The 11,536-nt window shown below is 41.8% G+C and overlaps 1 protein-coding gene across 1 annotated transcript; it reads right to left on the bottom strand.

Moving 5' to 3' along the window:
- Positions 1 to 4,574: 4,574 nt before the first annotated feature.
- LOC148362190 (uncharacterized) lies at positions 4,575 to 10,692 on the bottom strand. The gene is made up of 2 exons (XM_088339607.1): positions 8,103 to 10,692; positions 4,575 to 5,421 (listed from the first exon to the last, which is right to left on the bottom strand). Exons 1-2 carry the CDS (start codon positions 10,690 to 10,692, stop codon positions 4,694 to 4,696), a joined length of 3,318 nt encoding a protein of 1,105 aa, XP_088195733.1. The 3' UTR covers positions 4,575 to 4,693.
- Positions 10,693 to 11,536: the final 844 nt, after the last annotated feature.

Here is an 11,536-nt window from a genome sequence, read left to right as displayed (position 1 = left end):
CACCTAGGGACAATTTGGACCGGCCAATTCACCTGAAATGCATGTTTTTGAAATGTGGGAGGAAACCGGAGTGCCCGGAGGAAACCCACGCAAGCACGGGGAGAACATACAAACTCCGCACAGGAAGTCTGGAGTTAGATTTGAACCCATGCAGGAGGTTCCCAAGACATGAACTGTGCCGCACATGCGCTAACCACTGCGCCACCGTGCTGTCTTTATATAAATATAATATATAAAATATAAATATAATTGTATAAAATCCCTTATAGTCGAATAAATAGAATATAAAATCCTTCAATGGTCACTGTTGACACTCTATGTTGAAAACCCACAGAACAAACTGTAAACTACCTGAAAACACCAGCTAAGCACCCAGAGCATTTTGTTGTGGTGGTGGGTGGATTTCTGCCATCTGTATCCTTCTTGTTTGCAGTTAATTGTGACATTTTTACATTTGCTCACACCTCGTTTTAAACCCATTTAGGAAAAAAATGTCTCCGGGAGAGAGACGCATTTTAAGTGCGATATTTTTTTATATGGGAAACAGACTCTGGCATTATTACAGTATTTCATAAATCAAATGTCACAGGGTTGGGTAGGGTTACTTTAACTTGATTACTTTCAATTACTTTTGGATTACTCCAATACCAAATATGCTAATAAAAGACAAAAGAAACTAAATATGAATAAAATGATGACTCACAACACGTGGTAAGCTTTCTCTCCTGGCTTTGATCTCTTGGATCTCCGGCAAAACCAACATAAAATGCGACAGAAACAAAATGAAAATAAATCAGCTTGCCAACATTATTTTTACCGTTCCATGTGTTCCGTTACTCCCCAAGCCTGCACAAAATGTAGTCATTTTATTCATATTTAGTTTCTTTTATTAGCATATTTGGTGATGGAGTAATCCAAAAGTAATTGAAAGTAATTCAGTTAAAGTAACCCTACCCAACCCTGAGTATAATTTAGGGTTTGTTTGTTTTTTCAGTAGATAAAATGATGTAGGATTATATACCGATGACATAAATACCAATTTCTGTTTAACACTGAGCACTTACCTTGGTTTAAAACAAAGTTTAAAAAAAAATAAAAATAACAAAACTTAATAATAAATACAAATACAAACATTAAAAAAAACAAGTGTCACGTCCAGAACAAAGGGTAGACCCAATCGCGTCACGTTTCTCACAAGTTTATTGAGATAGAGAGAGGAAGGGTAGCGCCCTCAAGTCGCTCTCACAATCGGATGGTCATCCGAATACGGAAGTAGATCTTCCTTAGCGAGAGATGGCGGTGTCAGGGACGGAAAAACAGGTCAATTGACTGGATAGGAGCGCAAAAACATGGTCGGGGACAGAAACGTGTCGTAAGCCAGGACGGGAGAGCAGACGTGGTCGGAAACAAAAAACGGGTCGTAAGTCGGGACGGGACAGCAGACGTGGTCGGGATCAAAACAGGTCGTAGCCGGAAACAAACAGGGGCAAAAACGGGACAGGCGGGAGTCAGGGTCGAAAAAGGGCTTGCCTTGTATACACAGAGGTTCGCAGACGGACTGACAACAGGGGACTGACAGGACTGGGTTCAAATAGGGATAGGGAGCCAATCAGAACCCGCAGCGGTTGGCGCCAAATGAGCAGGAACAGGTGATTCACATCGGTAATCATGACAATAAGTCACTTTTGTTTATAGCTATCTTGTGTATGGCACACCAGTTTACAAAGTGTATTATCGTGTCCACCGAAATATTAACTTTCTTGCAATGTCTTTTGTTTATATTTAAAAAAAAAATACATTATAGTGAAACTAGCGTTAAAAGAAAACTAGTGAATAAAAACACTTTATAGAAAGGGTTTGATTTTGGCATTGGTGGGGACATAGCACAGACTTAGTAGAACATTTCTTCTAAGTCGGGGGTGTCAAACTCATTTTAACCCGGGGGCCACACGATAGACCAAACATTCTGTCGGGGGCCGGACTAGTAGATTAAAGAGAAAGAAAAAGAGAGATAAAGAAATAAGAGAAAGAGGGAGGGAAAAGGAGAGAGGGCGGGACAAAGAAAGAAAAAGAGAGAGAGGGGGAGAGAGAGCGTGAGAAACAAAAGATAAAAAGTCCCGAGAAAGGGGGAAAAGAAAGGGAGAGGAAGAAAGAAATCCAAAGAGAAATAGAAAGACAGAAGGAGAGAAAAGAGAAAAAAAAACGCAAAGGGTATGAAGAGAGAAAGAGAAAGAGAGAAAAGGAAAAAAGGAAGTTAGAGCAAAAGAAGTTAAAAAGACAGAGAGAGAAAGAGACAAAGAGCAAAAACAGAAGAGAAAAAGAGAGACACAGAGAGTGAAAGAGACAGAGTGGGAGAAAAGGGGTGGAAAAGAAAGAGAGAGAGAGAGAAATAAATACAAGTACAGTGTCTTTGTGAGAGGCACCTGGCTTTGGCAACACCAAGTTGACATATTTCAACCTGCAGCTTGTTTTTCTCTTGCGCTTCTCTGTGTGTTGTCTCGCGGGCCAGATTAAATCCCTTAGCGGGGCCCGATCTGGCCCACGGGCCGCCTGTTTGACACCTGTGTTTTAAGTGATCGCATAATAATGGTAGGGACAAAACAACGATAGGTCAATATTGGTGGGGACACGCCCCCTCCGTCCATGCCAAAACTACACCCTTGCTTTATAGACCGAAAGAACCAAAGAACAACACCATTGTTTGTCAGCTGCTATATTTTTCTCCAAATGTGGTTATGAGTTGTAACCTCTAAAAATCTGAAACACAGTGTATATTCTTGATGATTGCAAGAGACAACATGTTTTCTCTCTGAGCCTTACCACAAAACTTATAGTTTTTCTGTTTGATTGTTTAAAGTTGTATAACTGTCACAAGTACACAAATAAATAACAACAGCACCCAATTTTCTATAGGAGTACATTTCTATTAGAAGTGAGTATTGTGCCACGAAGGCCAGTAGATGTGTTTCGTCTTGAGTTATAAAAAAATAGTAGAGGGTGAAAGATAACAGTTGACCATTTGATTGATACAAGCAATGTTCCCTCTAAGCTGCGCGCAATTGTGCACTACCCAGAGCTTTTCCGCGCACAGGAAAATCTAGCCAGCTCACAAAAATCAGGGCTCGAAATTGTTAATTAAGAAGCGAATTAAGTCAAAGTTACAGTGCATGAAGGTAAAAATACAAGGGTTCCCCTGACGTTGTGTTCTAAATGCGGTATTTGGAAGTCAAGGTCGAAGTAGAACGAAGTTGAGTAAAGTCAGTAGAGTTTTTCGAGAACAGGCTTCTTCGGCTCGGCTCACTATAAGGAACCGGCTCTTTCGGGTTCTAAACGGCTCCTTAGGTTGTTTTTGCTTCTTTAATCCCAACACGACCAAATAGTATGTAAAAGTATGCACAAAATGACTTAAAGGAGGGTGGGAAAAGAACAAAAAAGAAAAAAATACCAAAATTAAAAAGAAGTGAAAAGCTGAAAAAAAAGAAACAAAAGGAAGAGAAAAAAGAAGGAAAAATTCAGAAAAAGCCAGAAAAAAGAAAAGAAAGAAACAAAGGAAAAAAAGTAAATACTAATAAAAGTAATATTTTTTATCATTAATGTATACTTGTTCCCTGTAATTTTCCACGGGTCTGAGCGTTCACACAAAGTCGGTGAGCAACGCTTGAAACAATAGTGAGCAACAGCAATCCCAAGTGTGGCAACTAATTCATTATCAAACATGTCCAAAACTTGACATCACATTACATTTAGCTGAGTTTCCGGCAATGCAAAAACATTTTTCACTTTTGAATGAATTGACTAATGTATTATTGCAAAGGTTGTACGGCCTACAAACGTCGTTTGTTTTTACAATTCTTTCACAAGATATCAATTTCTTTTTTTTTTTCCTGATATATTTTGTCGCATAATAAAAACATTTTTGGGGGCTTATTTAGTCGATTGCAAGATACAGACCTGTACATAATCACATTTTTAGTGGAAGTACAATGTTGGCAACAAGATTCACTTGATATAATTGGAAATTATTTGAATGCAACACAAACCTTTTCTTCTTTTTCCGTCTTTTTTCTACTTTTTTTAAAATTCCTTTTAAAAAAATCTCATTGTGTTTTTTTTCCTAGCTGTTACTTTTTTCTTTTTGTTCTCTATTTACTTTTTTCCTTTGTTTCTTTCTTTTCTTTTTTTCCTGGCTTTTTCCTAAATTTTTCCTTCTTTTTTTCTCTTCCTTTTGTTTCTTTTTTTGTCAGCTTTTCACTACTTTTTCATTTTGGTATTTTTTTCTTTTTTGTTCTATTCCCCCATTCCTTAAAGTCATTTTGTGCATAATTTTACATAATAATGGGTCATGTTGGGATTAAAGAAGCAAAAACAAACTGAAGAGCCGTTTAGGACCCCAAAGAGCCTGTTCCTTTTAGCGAGCCGAGCCGAAGAAGCCGGTCCTCGAAAAACTCTGCTGACTCTACTCAACTTCGTTCTACTTCGACCTTGACTTCCAAATACCGCATTTAGAACACAGCGTCAGGGAAAGCTGTGTATTTTTACCTTCATGCACTGGAACTTTGACTTAATTCGCTTCTTAATTAGCAATATCGAGCCCTGATTTTTGTGAGCTGGCTAGATTTTCTTGTGCGAGGGAACATTGCTCACAAGACGCCCCCAACTTTTTAACTCTTTGTAAATCAAAACAATAATATGTTCAGTTTAAAAATCCCTTTGGTCTGATCATCATCCTGACTCTTTTGAACGACTGCCTTTCGTTTGTGATGTAAAACTCGGTGGAAATATTATGCCAAGCCCCCCAATAAATCCCGTTCCGTACTCCCTTGTACTTTCCGAAGTAGTATCGTCCATTCAGGTTGGCGGACATGCATGCGTCAAACCACCAGCCTGAGCTGTAGTAAGCGCCACAATTCCCGGATGGGTAACGGTCATTGTCCCGGTCTGGGGTGGTGAAGGCCTGGTTGTTGTGGTCGTAGCTTGAGCTGAAGCGAAGCGCATCTCCCGCTGTGCCAGAATAACCTCCTACCGTCAGCTTGTAGCGCATCCTTTCACTCGCCACTCTAAAATACTCATACTCTGCATATCCTGACACTCCTGAGAAATCCTCAAGCTCAATCCGCAGGGTCATATCCCTGTCCCGGGTCAAGAGGTGGATATACTGGTTCCCCAACCAGAACTCCCCTCCACCTAGAAGCTGCCCGAAACCTGATCGGTACTCAGCCCACGTGCGGTTGAAACTGACTCGGCCGTTTTCCCGAAGCTGCAGGAGAGTCCATCCGCCACCTCGTACCTCCATATCGCACAAGACGGGAAATCCCCGGCCGGCGTGGAGATCCGGATTTACTTGGTAGATTCCGCTTTTCATCAGCCGTCCTCCGACAAAGTGGTCCGAGCAGTCCTTCTTTTGTGCAGAAACTGTACCTGCTGAGAATTTAATAGAGCCACAGATAAAAGCCAGTGTTTTATTAGCTAGGGTTTTATAGCAAGCCTGTCTAATGTCCATTTTGGTTGGAGAGACTAACAATGTGTCTTAGGGCCCGGTCACACAGCCGTTTGCGTCCGTATCGAGGCTGAATCACGGCCAGAAATTTCTGCCTGTGAAGCGGACGCTATTGAACGCTTTGAGATCGCCATACAGACGAGATACAGCAGTGCTTTACACGCGGTCGGAAATTCACACGCGGTTGGCAGCGCGAAAAAGTTTTGCGCTGCTCAAAACTTTAGACCACGTGTTAACCGCGGGCGGCACACATGGTACACACAAGGTAATGACGCGGAAATGACGCGGAACGACGTGCTATGGCCGCGGCCAGGGCGTGGTTACGCGTGGGTAGGACGGGAAATTTCAGCGGGTAATCGTGGGTGGAGCACGGTCATAGCATGTTCTGCGCCTGTATCGCGGTGTTATTACATGAAATTAGCGTGTTACGCGTGTGACGGTCAAACGCCTTTCTCCGCGTATATACAGCGCGATTTGCCGAGCACACGTCAGTTGTGCTCGAGACGTCAAGGGGTGAACATGGATCCCCGTCACCGTAGTGACCTCGTCTTAATCCATTTTTATTTCTTGACATTTCTTTTCATTTCATAACAAGATAATAAAATAAAAATGAAAAACTATTACAATAATAACATATTGGCTTCTTCGGTGCCATAGCTTGAAATCTTGATCTTCACGGGACTGTGTCTTGAGCGGTTATGATTTCTACAGCCCGGTGTTATGCCGAGAAATGCATCCCTGCCGAGATTTGCATCCCCTCGCTACTACAACCACTTTTACCTCGTTTTATCTCACTTTTAGGGAATGTAATGGCGAACATATAACCAAATCCACTTCGTCTTGCATTTGTTGGGAATGTAATACAACTTAAACCATTCCGTCTTTGTTTTTGTTGCACACCGTATATAAATCACTTTTGAGAACTGTTATGCACTCTACCGTAAAGCTTATTATGCAGAAATAAGCTTTATGGTAGAGTGCATAACAGTTTCAATACGAACCATTTGTATAGAAAAAGGCAAAATAAACATGTAACCTGCTCAAAAGTGATTTGTGTACGGCGTGCATTACCGTTCGATTACATTCACAACAATTACAAAGACGGAATGGTTTAAGTTGTATTACATTCCCAACAAATGCAAGACGAAGTGGTTTTGGTTATATGTTCGCCATTAAATTCCCTAAAAGTGATATAAAAGTGAGATAAATCGAGGTAAAAGTGGTTGTAGTAGCGAGGGGATGCAAATCTCGGCAAGGATGCATTTCTCGGCATAACGCCATCTCGGCAGCTTTTATACCCGTGGTCCACACGAGAAAATGACGCGGAAATGACGCGATGAGGAAGCGGAACAGTCGCCGGTGTCTGTTTTGCGGGCATACCACCGATGAACAGCGGGTTGGCCAATTTTGCGCATTTTCCATCGCGGTCAACCACGGGCAAAAAAAACCGCTAAATTTTACCCGCGATACAGACGCAAACGGCTGTGTGACCGGGCCCTTACTATGTACAGTGGAACCTCGGTTTTCGAACGCCTCTCAGTTCGAACAAATCGGAGTCCGACCAAAAAATTCGAGAAATTCTTGCTTCGCTGTTAGGTCAAAAAAATCTTAATAAAGCATTGTGTAAAACGTTAGGCATTTGGATCCCCTGCTTGCACTGGTCGTGACAAAATGCACTATCTCGGAAAATAATTAGGATATACTAATGAAATGAATAATGCAAAAATAGTGCACTGTTTCTACACATTTAGCATGTTTAGGAATTTGGGAATACCTTTAACAGTGTTCTCGTTTGCCCGCGTCCCTGCGTCCTGGACGCATTATTTTTGCTGGGGACGCATCGTCTCAAATCAATGTGCGTCCCCGGGACACAACTTCTTTAACACAAAATTGTCAGTATCATTTTTTAACAAAGATTTACCACACTCCAAACTTTTCGTAAGGCAGATCCGCCATTGTTGTTTCGGTCTCGCGGTTCGAGTTTTCGTCTGCACGCCGATCTCCAGTTCGAGTTGTGTAGTGAAAGTCCGTTTCTTTTTAGAGAACCGGCTTTTTCGGCTCAACTCATTAAAGAGAGCCGACTCTCAAACGTCTCCCTTGCTTTGATGCATTACATTACTATTATTATTATGTTGTATAAAGAAGTTAAGATAAAAAAGAAGAATAAAAGGAGAAAATGAAAAAAGACAGGTTTGTGGTTATCCCTTTAATCAGTATATTACCAACAATAATTTAATGCAGAAAATGAATTCATAATTTGAATAAGAAAATGTATTATTCTACTATATTATATTTGCATATATTTTTTTCTTCTACAGTGAAAGTCCAAGCGATTTCATTTTTGCAATTTTTTTATAATAAACCTCATCCATGTCAAGCAAGATTTTTTTGTATTTTGTAAGGGAAAATTCGACAGTTTGTAAGGGCATGGAGCACACTAAATTTTGGGTACCCATAGATCTCTGTTGGGACCCATAGATTTTTGAGCATGCGAGTCCCGGGACTCATCACTTTTCAGAGGTAAAATGAACACTGCTATAATGATCAACCTTGGATCTCGACAGGTTCTTAAAATAAGAGCTGAAAAGTATGTTATGTCGGTTACCTTTCGATGGCATCTGTGATCCACTTGGTTGTTTACTCTCATCCTCTTTATCATCTTTCAGGGGCCTTTTCAGGAGTGGTCTTACTTTTGACTGGCTGCTATTGAAGAAGGCTGCAGCCACCTGCTTGATCTGCACACGTAGTTCACGAGCGCTCGACGTTGATGATTCCACAACCGAGTGAGTGTCAGGGCCAATGGTAGCTGTTGAGATGAAGTCCAAGTTGGAGGTGTTTTGGGTACCAGTGGGATGGGGTTGGATATCTTTTTGTAGCGGTGCTGCTTCGTCTTTATCATGGTCTTTTGACTTGCTTGGATCGTTGCTCGGAATAACGTTTTGGAGAATGACAAGTTGTTTTGGTTTTAGGATGGAAGGTTTATTGGTTGTTTGTGGCCTCAGATCAGACATTGTCTGGCTGAGCGGGCTCACCGGGAGGCTGCGTTGGCCCGTCAAGGTCTTTGGAGTGAGGTTTTCTGTCATGCTGGGCTTGAACTCTGTAGCCATTTGGGAATGAGTCACCTCAGACATCTGTGAAGCAGGACTGGGTGGAGGTGGAAGACCAGCATGTAAGAAATATTGGGGTTTTGTGGTCGTGGTGTACTGGCTTGGTTCAGATGGTGTTTCTCCTGGCCCCAGGATCACGCTAGATGGTTGTCTGTCATTTGAATTAGACCATGGTTCCGATTTTTTAATGGAGACCTCGCTGGGGCTTTGATTATTAGGATCAGGAAATACCTGGATGGCTTTAGTGTTCATGTTGGCTTTGGAGTTTTTGTCTCTAATTAGTTTGGACTGCTTTTGGTTAAGTTTAGGCACCTGACCAGTTTTTGTTTTTCCGTTAATATTGTGGATTTTTTGGTTGGTCTTCAGCCTTTTATTAGGATTAGCTTTAAATATTTTTTCTGACTCAAAGTTACCAGACGAATTTGATGAAACTGATTCGGTCAGGTTTTGCCTTCTTTTTGAATCTGTTTGCAGATCCGGTTGGAAATCTTTTTCTGGATCATTTTTTTCTTTTGTGTCAGTATTGGACTTTTTGCCAGGTTTCTGTTTGTGATCGGTCCTACTGGTTTTAACAGGAATAAAAGTTTTTTTGCTAGGAGTAGATTTTTTGTTTAACGTTTGAGTTTGGTCTGGATCAGGTTCTTGGTTTGACACTGGTTTTGTTTGTTGATTAACTTCTAGGCGCTGCAGATTAGTTGTTTTTGGTTTTAACGTTTTAAGGTAAGGATCAGATGTCCTGTTGTCGGCTCTTTGAATTTGAAACCTTTTGGTGTTGTTGCTAGTTGTCAGTTTAATCTCCGTTTTGTTTTGCTGTTGAGAGTTTTTCTGTTTGGTTTTCATTTCCATTTCATGGTCACGCTCAGAGTTCTTCGGCTTAGTGTTTGCGTCAGGCTTTGTTCCAGGTGCGTGGATTCCCCCCGGCTTGGCTTCCTGGCCTTGTAGGTTCTTCAAACTGTCGTACGGACTCGGCCACCTGTTTTGTTCTGTAACTTGAGGGGAAATAGTTGAATAGAGGGTGTGACGAAGACTGATTGGAGGTAAACTTGAACTCGGGGAACTTGTTACATCCAACTGATAACTCACGGTGGTTGATCCACTTAAAGCTGTTTGGGTTCCTTTTGGATTACTTACTGGTAAGTAATTGGAAGTAGAACTGGAAAAAGGAGGGAATGGAGGCAATGACGTGACCCTGTCAGTCTTGTCCAAGTCTACAAGCTTGGCTCCTTGAGCTGAAACAAACGTAATCAAAGGAACAGGACTGATTGAAAGAGAGTCTGTCTTCTGAGTAGCTTTGCTGGTTGTTAACTCTCCATCTCTTTGCACGTCCTTGACTGTTTTTGCACTCTTCGTTTCTCCGTCCACCGTCTTCTCCTCGTCTTTTTGTAATGAAACCCTTTTTTCCGTAAGCCCTGTGTCAGAAGTCTGTTTGGGTTTTTCAGTAAACAGTACTTTTTTTAACCCCTCTTCCATTTCCTTTTTCTTCTCCCAAATATTACCTTGATCCTTCCCCCCACCGGTCTGTGCCAATTGTATTTCTGTATTTGTGCCCCTTGTATCTGTGTCATAAGGCCACATTTGATGCTCCTGATTGTTTATATTTTTTTGAATATCTTCACTAACTTGTTCACTCCCTCCCTTCTCCTCTTTTCCAGCAGATTCCTTCAGAGTTACGTCTTTGGCACTTGTTTTTACATCACACATGGAGCGTGCATCTTTCTTTGCCTGCTTGTCCCCTTCTCCCGAATCTTTCCTTCTCAAAGATTGTGTCTCAGAGTGTTCCTCCTCGCCATACCTGCTCTGTTGGTGTTTACCACCTCCACAGTCACCGCACACCTTTCTCAGCTGCTCCACGTCATCCTTCAGTGTCTGTAAATCCTTCACCAGCTTCTCTAAGTCCCGGAATTGCTCTGGCAGGTGCACGGTGATCGTAGGCAGGCTCAAAACATATGGACAGCCGGCTCGCCCGGGCTCGCACGGCCCCCCGGCCCGCAGGGTGGCCACACATTGCCCAGATCCTTCATCCCCATCCCAACAGAGGCTGGAGGAGGCCAAAAAAGTACAAAAAACATAGAGTTGTGTTACCTTCATCTCGGGTCGCAAAAGTGAGAGGCGGAGAGGCAGCGGGGGTGTAATAGACGGCTAGGTGGGCGGGAGAAGATAAAGAAAGGAGGTGGAGTGGTGAAGAGCACATGAGGAGACTGGGAGAAAAACAGGGAGCCCAGTATTTTAGTATTTCAAGGAAACTATTATACAGTTAACATCTAGTATTTATTAGCAAAAGTACATTTAAGATCCAGCTGCAATACATGCGAGAACACACACGATGGAACAACAGTAAGTACGACCAGGGTTGGGTAGGGTTACTTTAACTTGATTACTTTCAATTACTTTTGGATTACTCCAATACCAAACATGCTAATAAAAGACAAAATAAACTGATCTGGCCCGCGGGCCGCCTGTTTGACACATGTGCATTAATGGTACAGAACAAAATTCCAAGTGTTAACATTTCATAGTGTTACTTTTTCCAACACTATACTGTAAAGTACAATGCAAAAAAAAGTATTAAACTAACATACCAACATCTGACCTTCTACCGGTATCTGTTCCCACCAAACAGTTGAAAATCAGATGGCACCTAAATCAAAATCCATTAAGAAAGTGCCGTTTGCTGGCGATGCTGGGATGCCAACTGGCTGCCAAAATTGTCAGACGTGTTGCCGGGCTTCTATGTACTTCAGTGCCTGACTTTGAATACAAACATCTGCTGATTGGCACAGCAGCTGACTGATTTTCTATCCGATAACACTTTTTTTTTAATCAATGCAATCAGGATTCAGGGCTAACCACTCTACTGAGACAGCCCTGATTAAGGTAACCAATGATCTTCTACTGGCAATGGACTCCGGCGCTTCATCACTCTTGCTGCTGC

Source organism: Urocampus carinirostris, chromosome 7 (genome assembly GCF_059441175.1).
Source record: "Urocampus carinirostris isolate Australia breed hairy pipefish chromosome 7, RoL_Ucar_1.0, whole genome shotgun sequence".
NCBI lineage: Eukaryota > Metazoa > Chordata > Actinopteri > Syngnathiformes > Syngnathidae > Urocampus > Urocampus carinirostris.
The sequence above is the reverse complement of the archived record's forward strand: the minus strand, read 5'-3'. Positions and strand labels throughout refer to the sequence as shown.

Coding starts and splice junctions, on each gene's coding strand:
- LOC148362190 (XM_088339607.1), bottom strand. CDS start 10,692: ATGAAGGTAACACAACTCTATGTTTTTTGTACTTTTTTGGCCTCCTCC. Junction 5,422..8,102: donor ATCACAGATGCCATCGAAAG/GTAACCGACATA, acceptor TTAAATTCTCAG/CAGGTACAGTTTCTGCACAA.